The following is a 19,909-nucleotide window of genomic DNA, read 5'->3' as shown; positions in this document are numbered from 1 at the left end:
GGAGGCAGACTGTTAGAAAAATATTGCTAAGAAAAATAGTCCACATTGTGCATACTATATGTAATATGAATGGAGGATCATGTGCGGAACAGGGTTATTATAGTTTCGACGTTTTTTATTTTATTTAGTTTTTCAGTTAGCTTTTTTATTTCAGCATCACTCTTCATCACCGCACTTTTACTTTTATCTACTGCGGGGTCGTAGTGTAAATATGGAGCTTTTCCATTACAGTTCTAGCACTACTCAACTAGACTGGGTTGGTACCAGGTACGTTGTTTTCCATTACTTCATAGCACCTCCTCAACGTCATAGCACAGCTGCACGAACAAACACATGAACAATGGAGGACATCAGGGCGATGGTGTACTTGCTGGCCGTGTTAACTCCCTGTAAATATTGTTGCCAGTATTTAAAAATGGCGGGTTTTGATTCTTGTGTGGGACGTCGAGCTCTTGACTCTTCCAGTGACAACACTCTCTGACCAATCAGTGGCTGGCAGTCTGTTGACATCACATTTTAGTATCGGTTTGGCTCGCTTGGAACCTCGCCAAAGCAGGTTGTAACCATAGACTGTATAAAAGAAATGGACGTAACATCTGTGACGTCACCCATTGGTTTGTGGACTGCTGCTCGTAAGCCAATAGTTTCGAAGCTAGGCAGCGCCATCTTGAAAATCTCAGGTGCATGCTGGGAAAAATAAAAACACAGATTCTACTTATATGGGCATGGGGCGGAGCCATGGGCGGAGCGGGGAGGTTGCGATTGGTTGCGAGGGCTGGATCTCGAGGACATTGGTCAATTAACCTGTCAATCATGACGTAGCCACGCCCTAATGCATACCCTGCTTCATCATCATCAAATATAAAATCAGTGAGGCCAAAATTTCACAAATGAACATCATACTGCATTGAAGAAGGCTTTAAACTAGCGATTGAGACCATAAACACATTTTGAAAACGTTTACTGAGGTTAGAAATCAAGAAGTTGGTGAATTCTCCATTGACTTGTACAGAGACGGAAGTCCTTTTGACACCAAAACTTTTGGTGGACTGCAGTTCTAAGTTACTTTCGCGTTGGCCTGGTTGGACGTCGAGCTCTTGACTCTTCCAGTGACGACACTCTCTGACCAATCAGTGGCTGGCAGTCTGTTGACGTCACATTTTAGTATCGGCTTGGCTTGCTTGGAACTTCGCCAAAACAGGTACTAAAAAAGTACCAGATACCAGGTACTATCCCTGATGGAAATGCCAAAAAAACAGTCGAGTCGAGCCGAGTAGTGCTTGAACTGTATAATGGCTGTGACGTTTCTTGCCTGGATCTTCTTCTTCTTCTTCCTTCTAGAAAATCGTGAAATACACGTCAAGCAGGCATCCGCTCTGCTGCCACCTACTGGCACCAGCCCGTTTTTTCACTGCTAGTTTTAGTTTTAGTCTTAGTTTTAGTTAACTATAATATCCCTGATGTATGAATAAAATACACATCATCTGTTCATTTTCTTGTCAAAACCTGTTACCTATATTACCCACAATGCAACTCGATTACAGACAGTTCAGTTGGCATATCAGCTGTGTTATGGTAATAGTGGTAAAAGCCGACATCTTTTTCGTTTCGTTTTTTCATTTTTACATATCATCCCCTGCATACATTGTTTTCTATATCTATAATTCAAATAAAATCAAAACTGCACACATGGAGCTTAGTGTCGGGGGGTCGGCAGTTCCTGGCACTGTGTGTGTCTATCCAAAGACTAATCAGATGAATCAGATGAGCATAAATTAACGAGACAAAAGGGTTGGTCTTTAAATCTGACCAATCATCTTCTACAGTAGTACCAAGCAGTGATATTACTGCTACCAACATCTAAACAGCACAGAGGACACGGATGCTCATTTACTGTGCAGACCTCTCACAGACATGATGCTTGCTGGTTTGTTTCTGCTCCTCCTCACAGGTAAGCCGGGACAGTTTGATGATATATACATATTAACTCTAAGAGATGTCCTGCTGTTACATTTCTGCTTTTATCTCCAATACAATGGGGGTGAAAAAGATTTTGTGTGTGAACTTATAGCAGTGTCTCTTTTCTAAAATGATTCTGAAAACTTTTCACAGTGCGGCATGTGGGCAGAGACGATGCTTTATTGAAGTGATCCTTATTTTTTTCAAAATGCCATGTTCTACAATTTATATGTACATTTATTATATGAAAGAATATTTTAAAAGTTAATACTCAAGATATTTAAAAATGTGTTCTGGGAGGGTTTAGCCTTGATTTAAGCAACTTGATTTTGGAAAACACTGTGGAGCAAATTTAAATGGATTTAAATGACTACAAAATGTTTAATGTGATTAAATCCGCAGTCGTGGCAATGTTAATCTTATAATGGCCTTTTAGTGACCACAAACACAGGATATTACTGTGAATGTTTTCTTTGTGACTTTTTCATGGCTTTGATATTCATAATCAGTTTATAGCCACAGAAACAGAGTGATTTTCTGTAAGAGAACATTATGGAAACTCTGATGTGTAGACCCTAAAGTGCAGATGTAAAAACACTTCTTTCCTTTTGAGAATTCACTGTGACAGAGAACATGTCTTGATATTGTTGCAGTAGAAGGGGCGTCCTCTGAGGATAACTGCAGTTACCAGTATCTTTTAAAACACCTGAACCTGAGTCTATCCAATAAAAATGATCTGTACACCATGTCACGGCCTGTTAAAAACTACGAGACGACTACAAATGTATCAATGGAAATGATCATCTCTGCCATCCTAGATATGGTAAGCATTAGATCGTTTTTTAGTCAGATAGGAGTGAGATCTGTCAGACTCAATTAAATTCTTCCTTTTTAGCCCTGGGAATTTTGGAAAATCACAAATCACAATTTCCAGAATTTTTACCATTCTGCAAAAACAAACACTTTCCAAATTATTTTTAAACTATTTAAATGTTTTGTGTTGCCATCACGAGATAACCTTTTTTTATGATGGTGGCATGCACGAATAGTCTTGTAAATCAACTGTGTGTGTGTGAACTTAGTAATTTATATTAGCACTGTATAGCTTTATGATATTTTGTCAGCTATATGAATTGTGCTGCTTTTCAGTGTGTATTTCTTTGTTCATAGAGAGAGAGTGACCAGACTTTCATTTCTAACGTTTGGATTTTTATGGTGAGTTCTCTCTGAGGAAGACTGAAGAAGACTGACTGAATTTCAGCAGAAACTCAAATTATTTCCTTTAAATTGCTTTTTTTCACTTTTTCTTTCTCTCAGTCCTTTTTTTAATCCCTTTTCCTTACTGTCTGATTTCCTTGTTTTTTTCTATAAAGGATTGGAAGAATGAACACATTGAATGGGAGCCAGACGACTTTTGCGGTATTAACCGTATAGTGGTTCCTGCTGATATTTTGTGGAAGCCAGATCTCACCATTCAAGAGATGTGAGTATGCACTCACACCTGCAGATCCCATATACTCACAACAATAACTGGTGATACAGTAGTTTATTATATAGTATTGATATTTTTGAGAGATTACTTATAGTCCATAACTACATAAGGTTGCAGCTCATTGAGTGTGAAGTTGTGGCAAGATATCCTACAGATAACAAAGCTAGAAGGTAGCACAAGGAAAAAGCTGAAAAACTGATCCAAATGCTGTAATGGACATTTTAAAATGGTCAAAATAAACAAAATAAATAAAAACTACCCAAGCCTACAAAGACACTGGAAAGCTGCAGCAACTCTGACTATAGTTGTGACATAAACAAGCTGCGTCGAATACAGTAGGCTAATTCTATTTTATTCAGCTTCATTTAGTTATCTCAAGGCACTTTTCACATAGAGCACGTCTAGACCGTACACTTTAATTTAAAGAGACCCAACATTCCCCCCATGAGCAAGAACTTGGCGACAGTGGCAGGAAGAAACCTCAAGTAGAACTGGGCTCTAGGTGGATGGTCATCTGCCAAGGGTGAACGACATATCCTGATCAAAGGTGTTAGTTTCAAGTTTCTTGCGACCCAAACACCTGAAAATGGGAGTGTGTTCAACGAAGGTGAGTTTATTGTCACAGACTAATGGAGCAGAGGCAGATGAGTATTTATCAGGCGGGGAGTTCTGGTCCTCTGAAATGAGGCCAACTCCGAAGTAACTTGGAGCTGCATTCTATCAAAAGGCCACCAGGGGGCTCCGCCCATGGCCATATAAGTAGCATCAGTGTTCTATTTTTCCCAGCATGCACCTGAAATTTTCAAGATGACGCTGCCCAGATCCGAAACTATTGGCTTCCGAGCAGCAGTCCACAAACCAATGGGTGACGTCATGGATGTTACGTCCATTTCTTTTATACAGTCTATGGTACAGGAAGCACACAAACTTGGAGAATACAAATTAAGTTGTTTTTTCAATGAGCTTCTAACTTTTCAAGGATTGCATATCACCTGTCAAATTTTATTATTATTATCGTTTTTAAAATGTATTTATTTATGTAAAAATTATTAGCAGTGTAATTTTAATCAAGGTCTTTCTTAAATGCAAATATGCCATCTTATTCCCTGTACTTTTCAATGTGTTTAAAATATTTACTAAATGTTGGAACAAGCAGATAAGTGTGTTTTTTTTTATATTTAAAGATATGTGTGTATGTCTGTGTGTATGTTTGTTCCCATACAGGTCAGAGTCATACAAGGCCTTTCAAAGTCCTTATCTCATAATTTTCCCTGATGGTTCTGTTACATCTTGGAGCCCTCAGGTGCTAGTCAGCGCCTGCAAGATGCAAGTCCACAAATTCCCCTTCGACATGCAGAGCTGTAACATTTCGTTCAGGTCTATCACTCACACTGGTGAGGTTGTGACCTGTGTCTAAAAGTTTGTGTTTGGTCGAAGCATTAATATAAGTTATGTATGTGTTACTTGCTTGTTGATCTGCTAATAGGCCTTACAGTTTTATTTTTATTTCCCATCTCAGATAAGGAACTGAACCTTGAAGCCATCTTTGACTCTACAGAGGCCACAGAGTGGTCTCGTGAAGTGATGAAGACCCAGTACGAGTGGCTTTACGTCAACATGAGCACCACCCAGACAACTATTGAATCCTTTAACTTTCGCCAAAGCATGATCGTTTACACCGTATGTATTTCTGGATAGTCTGGAAACTATTTTCCACCTGTACGTGTTACTCTTAAGGAAGTTCATGTACTTTTAATTTGGGTTTCATTAATTGTGTGTATCCTTGAGGTCTGACAAAAGCTTTGAGGACAACACATTCCTCATAAAACATTTTCAAAACTGTATGAGATGATATATCATATGAGATGATTGGGGCAGATTACGTTGTTGACCTAGTTACTACACAGATGATTCAGTTGCTTTTGTGAAAAGTATGGGAGTAGGATGATTATTCACCTGACCTCTAAACATCATTTCACAGATCACAATGAAGAGGCGATCAGTCCTCTACATTGTCAACTTCTTGCTGCCTATCCTGTTCTTCTTGTGTCTGGACTTTTCCTCCTTCCTGATCTCAGACAATGGGGGTGAGAAGCTGAGCTTCAAGATCACTGTGCTGCTCGCTGTCACTGTGATGCAGATTATTCTCAATGAAATCCTGCCTTCTTCATCAAATAGGGCTCCACTTATAGGTAAGGAAGCTGAGAGTCTTGCCTTTATTGGACTGTACATCAAAACCTCCAGCCAAGAAATGACATTTATATAATTTATATAATGGCAAGGCAAGGCATTTTTATTTATATAGCGCATTTCATGTGCAAACATTTTCATGTTTCATGTGCTTTACATAAAACAGAAACATTAAAACATACAATTAACCCCCCCCCCCATCCCCCATAATAAAAACAAAGTACAGAAAAATAGAAAGACATAAATAAAATGCTAGAATAGAGCATTAAATATAAGATTGCAGCATAAAATTATAAATTAGCTTTAAAATCATTAAAAGGACATAGAGTGCAAATTAAAGATTGAAATGTAAAGTGCTTTAAAAGAGCTCAATCATAAGCACAGGAGAAGAGAAATGTTTTTAACCTGGATTTAAAAATGTTCACAGTTGGGGCTGATTTCAGTTCTGCTAAAAGCTGCTTCACCATGTTTAGTTTGAACTCTGGGCTCAACTATCTGACCTGAGTCAGTAGATCTCAGAGCTCTACTGGGTTTATATTCTACTAACATGTCATTCATGTATTCTGGACATAAACCACTCAGTGATTTGTAGACCAGTAGCAGAACTTTAAAATCTATTCTATAGCTGACTGGGAGCCAGTGTAAAGACTTTAGAACTGGAATAATGTGCTCTGATCTCTTTGTTCTGGTTAATACTAAATATTTTTCATAAACACTGTCTGGATGATGTTCAGGGACAACATTTTTTTTTATGAATGAAGCACTATATTTATAAACCACACTCAGGTGGGCATTGGGGTAAATGGTAGATGGACAAGATAGAGGACTATTGAGTACCACATATGGTTAGGTTTAGGCGACAAAAACACTTTGGTTAAGGTTAGTGAAAGACTGTGGTTTTGCCTAATATGAGCTTCAAGTCATTGCAGACTTTTTATTAAACTGAAGAGGGTAGTTCTGGGTCAGAAAAGCGAAGCCAATACAGAAGTGCCTTAAATATGCATTCTCTCTAGTGGCCATCAGGGGGCGACTCCACTGACCCACTAACTGACTGCATTGCTCCCCTCAGCGGTCTACTGCCTGGGAGTTTTTGGTTTGATGCTGCTCAGCCTCCTGGAGACCATTGTTGTGATGTATCTGATGGAGAAAGACTCTGAATCCCGAGACAACGAGGCAGACAGAGACCAAAGCGTGAATGAGGACTGTGGGGACAAACATGGCAAAGCGAAATTCATCTGTAATGGAGGTACAGTAACTTTTTATGAAGAACTTCAAAGATAAAGGAATACAGCAGCCTGATGCAGTTTGAGCGTAAAGTCAACAATAAGTACTTAACATTTTCTCTTATCCCTCTAAGTGATATCTATGTATGTGGAATGTTTTTGTATTTCCACCTTATCTGTTTTTGTCTGCGCCCCAATACAACAGCACCATCTCTATTTTTAAACAATGTATAATCCAATGATTGTATATAATCTATTGAAGATGGTCCACAGTTATATCTGTGGAAATTCTATTTAATTGTATTGAGGTGAAGCAAAAATCTCACAGATCGATAATACGTTGGCTAAATTACATTTGAAGTAACACAGCTGTTGCTACAGGTTACTGGTCAGTTTATGCAGAGATATAGGAACTACTATTTTTACTGTTATTGTGATGTCTATCGTTTTACAAATACATTGAAACTGGCACATTTACAATTTATAATACAAACCAATTAATACTGAAAAAGCTCTAACTGTCTTTTATGCCAAATATGTCCTTTCAGAGAAGAAGAAATGGACTCTTGCATGCATTTCTGATGCGTCTGCGGATGAAACTCCATCTGAACTGCTGAAGGTTGGGATTATGTTGCACTTTAAAGGGCTGGTTAGGAAAAAAAAACGGGGTCTAAACATTTATAGCCTGTAAACTTTTATAGCTTGATACTACGGTGGCCGAGAGAGCTAGGTGCATTCAACATTGAAAACATGCATATGGACAAAAAACACAAACTTGCAAACATCTTCACATTTTGGCAATGTATGCATGAAAGTTAGGGGGGAAAAATGCTAATAAATGAATTCATATTAAGAAAACCCATTCACCACTTTATGAATATGTGTCATAAAGAAACACTACCCTACATAAAACACAAGTAAATGGTTAAATTAAAAGAAAAACAGCTGATATGCAACACAGAAGACATGTCCAGGGTGTACTGTACTTAAATAAATGAATTGATCTACTTACAAGTATTGTGTGTATGAAAAGTCTGATATATCTTGCCATGCTGGAGACCTTTGTTGTTCACCAAAAACTCTGAAAAGCACATGTATGATCCACACCAATGCACTGGGTGACATATTTCTCCACCATGAAGGGTATGGGCATGTTAGTTTGTATAGAAACTGCTACAAAGACTAATATCAGCAGTGATGTTTTCAGTCTGCGGAGAGAGCTGTTCTGTGTGTGGTAGACGGAGCTTCGCTAGTTTGTTGTGCTACATATCATAACCACTGTCACCTTAACCATTTCTGCAGGGTAGCAGCAGCCAACTGACGGAGGAGACACATGGCGCTGAAAAGCTCTCAGATGATCTAAGGGAGGTGATGAAAACACTGGCTCTGCTCCATGACAGCAAGAAGGAAGAGGTGAAGCCTGGCTACTGGACCAGAAAGACTAAGACAATCAACAAAGTTTTCTTCATTTTCTACTTGATAGCTTCCTGTGTGTTTTTAGTGTTTATGTTTTCCGGATGGTATACTACATAAAAAAAGAGAAGTAAATTTACATATTTCGGATCAGATTTCATCTCGAACATGAGATATATTTCAGAAGTTTCCATTTTGACTTAAGAACGAGCAAACAAAGTGAAATCTTACTGCTGTTGTTTTTTATGTAGCCTTTCAAGCAGCTCGAAGTTGGTCGTGATGCTGCTTCCAAGGGCTGGCCAATCAGAACAGAGTGGGCTCATATAGATGGGGGTCTTAAAGAGACAGTAACTTAAATAGCTTGTTCCAGACAGAGGCTGAACTAAAGGGCTGCAAAAGGGCCAGTAAGACTCAGATAAGGAGTTTTCAAAGTGCAATTCATCCCAAGATATTCAAGCAGAGCCCCAGAATATAAATATAGACCCATAAATGTGCATGATATTTGCTCTTTAAGAGAAAATTGTCAACCTATAACATCATCAGAACTTAGATATACTATATGTAGTGGCTCAGTAGTGTTGCTTGCATGTTTCACATGTACTCAGTATTAGTTTGTGACACTAGTTTGGTTGTATTGTGAAACTGTATTAATATGTCATCAAGTAGTAGATTTATTATGTATTCAGTATGTAATATCACAGTCCTATTGTTCAATCAATCCGCCAAATACATGATCTAAATGTACCAAAAAGGAAGCATGTAAGTGTAAGCAAACAGGTAGAAGTATAATGTGGTTAATGTATGAGGCTGCATGGGTCACAGGATCATTTTCAGAAGGCGTGTAAATGTGTTTTTATGAGTTGAATCATTTCCTGTTCTCGCATGTGGTGTTCTTCAAGATCTACATCTACATCTGTATTTTGATCACATTGTGATATTAATCTCATGAAACAACAGTTCTGTAATCTCATTGTGAAAACATAAAGTAGTCTTTGTCATGCAGAAATAAACAGTAAAAAACTTTTATGGGGTTTTCATAACCTAATTGAAATGCTTGATGGGAAATAATGGCGGGGCCGAGGTAAAAATTCATTATCATTGTACTGGGAGAAAGACAGAAATCCCAGTGAGAAACATCTTAAAACCTGCAAGGCTAGTATAATTTTTATTCCTTGTGACCAACCATTTAGCTTAGCACAGATTACTTATTTAATGAAAGAGAAGAGAGGCATACCATTGGAATATCATTTTTGCTAACAGTTCATTAAATTGTTGCAACATGAATCAGATCTTCAAAGTCGGTGCTGATTGTGTTGATTCAACAAAATGCAGTTAGAAAAAAGGCCCTATGTGGGAAACATAGGACCTTATTTTAAATAAAGGGTCCTATGTTCCCCGGTGTTGCCGGTTGATGAACAAACCGGGGAACATAGGACCTTTTTTGGGAAAAACGGGGAACATAGGTACGCTCCCGTTGCGCTATGGGGGCATTTTGCTATCATTGTTTTGGTCTACTTTGAACCATGTTTACAGGACAGGTTTAGAGTCTATCATTTTCTTCTTGTGCTTGTACTTTCATGTATTTTCCCCCAATAAGATTCAACAACACATCTCTCAGTAGTTTCTAGATTATTTTCTTTGTAATCAGGCACTGCTGGGATTTGAACCCAGGATCTCCTGTTTACGAGACAGGCGCTTTAACCAACTAAGCCACAGCACCACTGATAAACCTTCTCCTCAAATTAAATCTATAGTCTACTCATTTCCTGAGCTAGGGCTGCATAACAGTTCTTTTCTGAATTGTCAATGGACATTTTGTTGCGTTGGAACAACTGTCCGAAACTACAAAACATTAAATATACTACACTGGAAGCACTGGAAGGAAAAGCAGCACATTCTCACATTTCAGAAGCTTAAACAAAAGAACATTTGGACTTAAAATGATTATCAAAATTAATTTTCTGTCAATTGATTAATCAATTACTTGCAGCAACAGAAATCTTGAAGATCTAATGCAACATTTACTTTCACTGTATTCAAATTGATGATTGAAAATCTCCATAGAATGCATGGCAACTCGCCACAGGCCGCTTTTCGCCACTCTTTGGTGTGTTCCTGGTGTTTCTTCTTGCATCTTTACTTCCATTAATTAGACTCACAATATTCAGCATGTAGGGAAGTGTAAAAAGTCCTTCAATGGTAGCGTGTATATTACTTTTATTTAAGTATATTTACCCATTAAATCAATTTCCTATTCTTTGTTCAAGTTTCACATAATCAAAAAGTAAGAATATTTAAGTAACTCATTGTTTGGAATGAAAAAAATGATTTCACTCAACTTTACAATAAATTGATTTCACAAAACTGTACTTATGTCTAAAATAAAAGTCATGACCTGCCCACCTGCACCAACAGAACAAGTCTGGACATCTTTCTGCTCTGACCTGCCTGCTCTACACCAGCATATTTGATTGGCTAGGAGAAATAATACTTCATTTACATGTGAGTATTTATTTGCATTGTTAACAGTTATATTTTACCCAAATGAGCATCTATTAATGCAGAGCATCACCTCGTCTCCTCTATTTGAAGTTAATTGGGCACCAAAAAGGCCTCACTGAGCTGTATGTTGTGTTAATGATAAAATGTTTAACATACTGTATATATACATATATGTATGCTTCAAAACCAGGCTATCACTGCGCCTGCTTCCTGCTGCAATGTAAACATTCAAGCTAATGTGCATCTAAATAGTTGTGCTCATTCATGCAGCCTGATGAAGAAACAAAAAAGTAGACATTAAATGATCCATGTGGGAAAAAGACTAAGTTTATTTATTTATTTATTTATATGAGTGAGTCCTTGCTTAAAACAAGTTTATTGATGGTTGGCAGTAAGCTAGGCTTGGTGAATGTGAATTATTCAGTCTAAAAACACACTGCAAATACTCATGACACTGACCTGAGGAGAACATTTCTTACATTATAACCTCTTCTATACACATTCAAGGCAGAGGTGTGCAGAGTGGCCGTCCATGCTTGTTTGCACTGTAGCCCTGTAGTGAGGATATATTTCCAACATTTAAAATCTATTTAATGGAACAAAGGGCTGTAGATTTTGCCTACTCCAAAGTTTAAGTTTTAACATACATTCACATATAATTATAAATTAATATAGTATAGTATAACTAAGTATGTTTTAGTCTTTTGTAAAATGCTATTTTCACATGGAAGTCAATGGTATGTTAGTATAGATTTGCTTTTAGCCCATGAACCCTCAGGTGTTCTGGTAGTGACCTTTTGGTTATTCCTAAAGTCAGAATAAAAACTGCGAATTAGTTAATGAAATACAGCAGAGAATGCTGATATTGGTGATAGCAGTTCCTGTTTTGAATGCTGTTATTATTGGAGTGCTTTGTTAATTGAAAAGCCATGTATCATTTTGTTTATTGATAGCCGGGTTATTTGCTCACTGTGTGAAGCACTTTGTGTTATATTTTGTTTGCATGAAAAGCTATACAAGTAAAGTCTGATTGATAATCATATTAACAAGCTTTCAAAGAAAGTGAGCTTGATTCCCAGAAGTAAAATGCAGTAACAGATGTTTATGCATTATTGTGTCTTCAAGTCTGATTCTAAGCTGTCTCTGTGCTCTGTTGCGGGATTGGCTCTCAGGTGGACTGATGACTGAGGAGGCAGACTGTTAAAAATAGTCTACATTGTGCATACTATAGCATTGCTGAAATATGAATGGAGGATCATGTGCGGAACAGGGTTATTATAGTTTCGACGTTTTTTATTTTATTTAGTTTTTCAGTTAGCTTTTTTATTTCAGCATCACTCTTCATCGCCGCACTTTTACTTTTATCTACTGCGGGGTCGTAGTGTAAATATGGAGCTTTTCCATTACAGTTCTAGCACTACTCAACTAGACTGGGTTGGTACCAGGTACGTTGTTTTCCATTACTTCATAGCACCTCCTCAACGTCATAGCACAGCTGCACGAAACTGCCGGGACTTCGTTTTATATGCGACACAAACACATGAACAATGGAGGACATCAGGGCGATGGTGTACTTGCTGGCCGTGTTAACTCCCTGTAACTATTGTTGCCAGTATTTAAAAATGGCGGGTTTTGATTCTTGTGTGGGACGTCGAGCTCTTGACTCTTCCAGTGACGACACTCTCTGACCAATCAGTGGCCGGCAGTCTGTTGACATCACATTTTAGTATCGGTTTGGCTCGCTTGGAACCTCGCCAAAGCAGGTTGTAACCATAGACTGTATAAAAGAAATGGACGTAACATCTGTGGACTGCTGCTCGTAAGCCAATAGTTTCGAAGCTAGGCAGCGCCATCTTGAAAATCTCAGGTGCATGCTGGGAAAAATAAAAACACAGCTTCTACTTATATGGGCATGGGGCGGAGCCATGGGCGGAGCGGGGAGGTTGCGATTGGTTGCGAGGGCTGGATCTCGAGGACATTGGTCAATTAACCAGTCAATCACGACGTAGCCACGCCCTAATGCATACCCTGCTTCATCATCATCAAATATAAAATCAGGGAGGCCAAAATTTCACAAATGAACATCATACTGCATTGAAGAAGGCTTTAAACTAGCGATTGAGACCATAAACACATTTTGAAAACGTTTACTGAGGTTAGAAATCAAGAAGTTGGTGAATTCTCCATTGACTTGTATTGAGACAGAAGTCCTTTTGACACCAAAACTTTTGGTGGACCGCAGTTCTAAGTTACTTCCGCGATGGCCTGGTTGGACGTCGAGCTCTTGACTCTTCCAGTGACGACACTCTCTGACCAATCAGTGGCTGGCAGTCTGTTGACGTCACATTTTAGTATCGGCTTGGCTTGCTTGGAACTTCGCCAAAGCAGGTACTAAAAAAGTACCAGATACCAGGTGCTATCCCTGATGGAAACGCCAAAAAAACAGTCGAGTCGAGCCGAGTAGTGCTAGAACTGTATAATGGCTGTGACGTTTCTTGCCTGGATCTTCTTCTTCTTCTTCCTTCTAGAAAATCGTGAAATACACGTCAAGCAGGCATCCGCTCTGCTGCCACCTACTGGCACTAGCCCGTTTTTTCACTGCTAGTTTTAGTCTTAGTTTTAGTTAACTATAATATCCCTGATGTATGAATAAAATACACATCATCTGTTCATTTTCTTGTCAAAACCTGTTACCTATATTACCCACAATGCAACTCGATTACAGACAGTTCAGTTGGCATATAAGCTGTGTTATGGTAATAGTGGTAAAAGCCGATATCTTTTTCGTTTCGTTTTTTCATTTTTACATATCATCCCCTGCATACATTGTTTTCTATATCTATAATTCAAATAAAATCAAAACTGCACACATGGAGCTTAGTGTCGGGTGGGGTCGGCAGTTCCTGGCAGTGTGTGTTTCTATCCACAGACTAATCAGATGAGCATAAATTAACGAGACAAAAGGGTTGGTCTTTAAATCTGACCAATCATCTTCTACAGTAGTACCAAGCAGTGATATTACTGCTACCAACATCTAAACAGCACAGAGGACACGGATGCTCATTTACTGTGCAGACCTCTCACAGACATGATGCTTGCAGGTTTGTTTCTGCTCCTCCTCACAGGTAAGCCAGGACAGTTTGATGATATATACATATTAACTTTTCACAGTTCAGCATGTGGGCAGAGACGATGCTGTTGATTTTGGCAAATTGACATTTAAAAAACACAGTGAAGTGATCAGCACAAACAAAATCCCATTCACCTCCATTGTTTTAGTAGAAATGCAAAGATCTTGGAGATTAATATTTTAAAACAAATTAGAACCAAAACTATCTATATGACTGAGAAATGATCTATCTGTGGATTTATTGGAGTGATCCTTCTTTTTCTCAAAATGCCATGTTCTACAATTTATATGTATATTTATTATATGAAAGAATATTTGAAAAGTTAATACTGTAGATATTTAAAAATGTGTTCTGGGAGGGTTTAGCCTTGATTTAAGCAACTTGATTTTGGAAAACACTGTGGAGCAAATTTAAATGGATTTAAATGACTACAAAATGCTCACATTTAATGTGATTAAATCCGCAGTCGTGCCAATGTTAGTCTTATAATGGCCTTTTAGTGACCACAAACACAGGATATTACTGTGACACACAGCCACAGAAACAAAGTGATTTTCTGTAAGAGAACATTACGGAAACTCTGATGTGTAGACCCTAAAGTGCGGATGTAAAAACACTTCTTTCCTTTTGAGAATTCACTGTGACAAAGAACATGTCTTGATATTGTTGCAGTAGAAGGGGCGTCCTCTGAGGATAACTGCAGTTACCAGTATCTTGTAAAACACCTGAACCTGAGTCTATCCAATAAAAATGATCTGTACTCCATGTTGCGGCCTGTTAAAAACTACGAGACGACTACAAATGTATCACTGGAAATGATCATCTTTGCCATCCTAGATATGGTAAGCATTATATCCTCAGTTTTTTTGTTTTTAATGTCAAGGAAGGGATTTTGTTTTTAGTCAGATAACAGTGAGATCTGTCAGAATCAATACAATTCTTCCTTCTTAGTCCTGGATTCCTTGGAAAATCACAAATGTTTATTGCCCACTAACATTTCCAGATTTTTTTTCCCATTCTGCAAAAACAGTTATTTTACAAAATTTAAACATTTCTTTTGTATTGCTGTCACGAGATAACTTTTTTTTTATCGTGGTACCATTCACCAATGGTCTTAGCTAATGCAGCAGCTGATTTTAGCTGATGTCGGATTCAGGAAATCACATTATTGTGTGTAATTTATATTAGAACTGTGTGTTCTTATGATATTTGGTCAGCTATGTTAGTTGTACTGGTGGGAAGATTTTCAGACACTGTGTATTTTTTTGTTCATAGAGAGAGAGTGACCAGACTTTAATTTCTAATGTTTGGACTTATATGGTGAGTTCTCTCTGAGGAAGACTGAAGAAGACTGACTGAACTTCTGCAGAAACTCTAATTATTTCCTTTAAATTTCTTCATTTTGTTCATTCATTCATTCTATCACTCCTTTCTTTCATCCTTTGGCCTTACTGTCTAATATCCTATTTTTCTGTATAGCACTGGACTAATGAACACATTACGTGGCAGCCAGATGACTTTTGTGGAATGAAGACTATTTTGGTTCCTGCTGATATTTTGTGGAAGCCAGATCTCATCATTCCAGAGATGTTAGTATGCACTCACACCTACAGATCCACACAACAGTAACTGGTGATAGAGTTCGGAGAGAATAATGTATGTTCTGTACTTTTAACAGAAGGTTGGAGATCAAATGTGAAGATGTAGGCAGATATCCTACAGATAGTGAGACTAGCAGCTAACAAGTAAAAGGCTAAAAACCTGATCGAAATGCTGAAAATGTTAGGAAACCTGCAAAAAACTGATCCTACAGACTAGGGGCCTACACTACAGAGCAAGTTCATTCGTTATCTGGCTTCACTGAGCCTAACATTAGCCATCCAGATAACCGTCTGAATACTTAACATAAAAAGAAACTTGATAGAAATGCCAGACTGTTTCTGCTACTGATGCAAAGAGTGGAAACATAGTTAAAGACAGATGATGTCTATCTGACCCCAATGTTGTGTTTACAATTATCAGAGCCAATAAACAGTCTGTAAATTATTTTTCAAATAAAAGACAATTGTTTGTTTTTATTTTCAGTTATCATCACACAGTTGTCTCATGTTATTCTGACTGCTATGGTGGAATCACAGTGTAAAATTATTCACACTGTTAGCTGTCACTCCGGGGATAAAATCTACTTTGCACAATTAAAATGCAGCTAAAATCATTATTATGTGTTAGTGCTGTACATGATGTCTCTTTTAAAACCAGAGAGGAAATAGAACGTCTTGATAAATAAGTCTTGACCTATGGAAACATTTATCCACTTTACGAAACATAAATCTTGATAAACCAAAAATGGTCAATGCAATGTTTGACTTCTTAAATGTCAAGTTTCATACTTCTAGCAGAGTTTAGCATACTTCATACTCCTGCTTCACAACAGCTTTTCCTCATGGACGTATTATAATATATCCATGCTTTTCATGCCAATCCTTTACAAACTTCATGTATTCATCCTGGGATTTAGCTGATATATTTTATTGAAGCAGATGTATTCTGCTACTCTTGTCAGAAGTTTCAGTTAACGGCATCAGCACATTTCCAAACCCGCAGTGTTCAGTCAGACCATTCAGGCGTTAGTGCTCGTAGCTTCTTTATTTTTCATCGATACATTGTGTTTTATAGTACACTAGTACTGAGTTAAAAGCATAACGTGTTTGTCATAATATAAAGTATGTGTATGTCTGTTTGCATGTTTGTTCTCATACAGGACAGAGACATACAAGGACTCTCAAAGTCCTTATCTCAAGCTTTTCTATGGTGGTTATGTTCAATGTTGGAAACCTCAGGTGCTAGTCACCGCCTGCAAGATGCAAGTCCACAAATTCCCCTTCGACATGCAGACCTGTAACATTTCGTTCAGGTCTATCACTCACACTGGTGAGGTCGTGACCTGTGTCTAAAAGTTTGTGTTTGGTCGAAGCATTAATATAAGTTATTTATGTGTTACTTGCTTGTTGATCTGCTAATAAGCCTTACAGTTTTATTTTTATTTCCCATCTCAGATGAGGAACTGAACCTTAAAGCCATCTTTAACTCTACAGAGGCCACAAAGTGGTCTCATGATTATATGGACACCCAATATGAGTGGCTTTTTATCAACATAACAACCACCGAGAGAATTTTCGACTACTTTGACATCAACCAAAGCATGATCGTTTACACCGTATGTATTTCTGGATAGTCTGGAAACTGTTTTCCACCTGTACGTGTTATTCTTAAGGAAGTTCATGTACTTTTAATTTGGGTACTGGAGTAGATGTTACTGCTAATGCTTTCCTTAAGCAAAAATCTAGACACAGACTTTCTATCACACCACTTTTATTGCTACTTTCACTTTCTGTTTCTATCCTGTTTATATTGAGTTTCATTAATTGTGTGTATCCTTGAAGTCTGACAAAAGTTGGACAGCACCTTCCGTCATACATTTGCAAAACAGTATTTTAAGTCCTGCACTGCTTACATCCTTTTTTACTGGCTTGCAGTCTTCCTACCTGCTTTTGTTGGTGCATCATTGTGTTTCTTGGCTCATTGTTGAGGTCAGAAACTCCACAGGTTGCCTTGAAGTAAATAATCTGAAGGCTTCTTCCAGCACTGCACATATGAGATGATTGGGGCAGATTACGTTGTTGACCTAGTTACTATGTAGATGATTCAGTTGCTTTTGTGAAAAGTATGGGAGTAGGAGGATTATTCACCTGACCTCTAAACATCATTTCACAGATCACAATGAAGAGGCGATCAGTCCTCTACTCATTCAACTTCTTGCTGCCTATCCTGTTCTTCTTGTGTCTGGACTTTGCCTCCTTCCTGATCTCAGACAATGGGGGTGAGAAGCTGAGCTTCAAGATCACTGTGCTGCTCGCTGTCACTGTGTTGCAGATTATTCTCAATGAAATCCTGCCTTCGTCATCAGATAGGGCCCCACTTATAGGTAAGGAAGCTCAGAGTCTTGCCTTTATTGGATTGTACTTCAAAGTCTCTATCCTAGAGATTATTTTTATATAAAACTAATTTTTTTTCCAAATCACTGTTGATGTTCAGAGGCAACATTATTTTTATGAATGACTCCTGAGTACCACGTGTGGTTAGATTTAGGCAACAAAAGCACTTTGGTTAAGGTTAGTGAAAGACTGTGGCATGTCCAACTGGGAGGATGCCCCACGGCAGACCCAGAACTCACTGGAGAGATTACATATCTCTCCTGGCCTTGGAATGCCTTGGGGTCCTCCAGGAGGAACTGATCAGCATGGTTGGGGAGAGGGATGTCTGGGTTTCTTGGCTCGGTCCAATGCCACCCTGACCTGGCCCGGATAAGCATCAGAAAGTGGATGGATGGTTGGAATTTAGTAATACATGAAAGTAATTTCTGAGAGACAGGGTTGGTGCTATGAGTGGGAAGTACACATACTGACCCACTAACTGACTGTAGTTATTTATCTGCATTTATCCCCTCAGTGGTCTACTGCGTTGGAGTTTTTGGTTTTATGCTGCTCAGCCTCCTGGAGACCATTGTTGTGATGTATCTGATGGAGAAAGACTCTGAATCCCGAGACAACGAGGCAGACAGAGACCGAAGCCTGAATGAGGACAGTGGGAACAAGCATGGCGAAGCGAAATTCAACTGTAATGGAGGTACAGTAACTTTTTATGAAGAACTTCAAAGATAAAGGAATACAGCAGCCTGATGCAGTTTGAGCGTAAAGTCAACAATAAGTACTTAACATTTTCTCTTATCCCGCTAAGTGTATGTGGAATGTTTTTGTTTTTGTTTTTCCAGCTTTTGAGACATCTGTCTGACATTTCTCTAAACCTTATTGTGCCTATCATTTTCTGAATGCATTGGAACAGGCACATTTACAATGTATAATACAAACCAATAATACTGAATATGCTCTAAATATGTCCTTTCAGAGAAGAAGAAATGGACTCTTGCATGCATCTCTGATGCGTCTGCGGATGAAACTCCATCTGAACTGCTGAAGGTTTGGATTATGTTGCACTTTAAAGGACTGGTTAGAAAAAAACCCACACTTTCTCAGGGTAATTTCCATCTCCGAGTTTTATACTCCGATACTATGGTGGCCGAGAGAGCTAGGCGCATTCAACATTGAAAACATGCATATAGACAAAAAACACAAACTTGCAAACATCTTCACATTTTGGCAATGTATGCATGAAAGTTAGGGGGAAAAAATGCTAATAAATGAATTCATATTAAGAAAACCCATTCACCATTTTATGAATATGTGTCATAAAGAAACACTACCCTACATAAAACACAAGCAAATGGTTAAATTTAAAGAAAAACAGCTGATATGCAACACAGAAGACATGTCCAGGGTGTACTGTACTTAAATAAATGAATTGATCTACTTACAAGTATTGTGTGTATGAAAAGTCTGATATATCTTGCCATGCTGGAGACCTTTGTTGTTCACCAAAAACTCTGAAAAGCACATGTGTGATCCACACCATTGCACTGGGTGACATATTTCTCCACCATGAAGGGTATGGGCATGTTAGTTTGTATAGAAACTGCTCCAAAAACTAATATCAGCAGTGATGTTTTCAGTCTGCGGAGAGAGCTGTTCTGTGTGTGGTAGACAGAGCTTCGCTAGTTTGTTGTGCTACATATCATAACCACTGTCACCTTAACCATTTCTGCAGGGTAGCAGCAGCCAACTGACGGAGGAGACACATGGCGCTGAAAAGCTCTCAGATGATCTAAGGGAGGTGATGAAAACACTGGCTCTGCTCCATGACAGCAAGAAGGAAGAGGTGAAGCCTGGCTACTGGACCAGAAAGACTAAGACAATCAACAAAGTTTTTTTCATTTTCTACTTGATAGCTTCCTGTGTGTTTTTAGTGTTTATATTTTCCAAATGGTATACTACATAAAAAACAACAGCAAAATAATGAAACATATGATTGAGTTATGTTCCTCT

At 38.3% G+C, this 19,909-nt stretch overlaps 2 protein-coding genes and 1 non-coding gene across 3 annotated transcripts; 2 read left to right on the top strand and 1 right to left on the bottom strand.

Annotated features, from left to right (window-relative positions):
• Positions 1–2,035: 2,035 nt before the first annotated feature.
• Positions 2,036–11,960, top strand: LOC128381087 (5-hydroxytryptamine receptor 3A-like). Its single transcript, XM_053341037.1, has 12 exons — positions 2,036–2,041; positions 2,588–2,782; positions 3,130–3,174; positions 3,333–3,442; positions 4,676–4,845; positions 4,971–5,131; positions 5,433–5,643; positions 6,711–6,887; positions 7,413–7,483; positions 8,167–8,277; positions 8,529–8,624; positions 11,952–11,960. The coding sequence occupies exons 1-12, from the start codon at positions 2,036–2,038 to the stop codon at positions 11,958–11,960; spliced, it is 1,362 nt and encodes a 453-aa protein (XP_053197012.1).
• trnat-cgu (transfer RNA threonine (anticodon CGU)) lies at positions 9,924–9,997 on the bottom strand. The gene has a single exon. It is a non-coding gene; the product is annotated as a tRNA-Thr (tRNA).
• A 2,714-nt stretch (positions 11,961–14,674) lies between the features above and the next one.
• On the top strand, positions 14,675–18,761 carry LOC128381086 (5-hydroxytryptamine receptor 3A-like). Its single transcript, XM_053341036.1, has 7 exons — positions 14,675–14,752; positions 15,390–15,499; positions 16,672–16,841; positions 16,967–17,127; positions 17,685–17,895; positions 18,420–18,596; positions 18,742–18,761. The coding sequence occupies exons 1-7, from the start codon at positions 14,675–14,677 to the stop codon at positions 18,759–18,761; spliced, it is 927 nt and encodes a 308-aa protein (XP_053197011.1).
• Positions 18,762–19,909: the final 1,148 nt, after the last annotated feature.

This window comes from Scomber japonicus, chromosome 20 (assembly GCF_027409825.1).
Source record: "Scomber japonicus isolate fScoJap1 chromosome 20, fScoJap1.pri, whole genome shotgun sequence".
Classification (NCBI taxonomy): Eukaryota; Metazoa; Chordata; class Actinopteri; order Scombriformes; family Scombridae; genus Scomber; species Scomber japonicus.
Note: the sequence above shows the minus strand (reverse complement) of the source record. Positions and strands in the feature narration are given on the sequence as shown.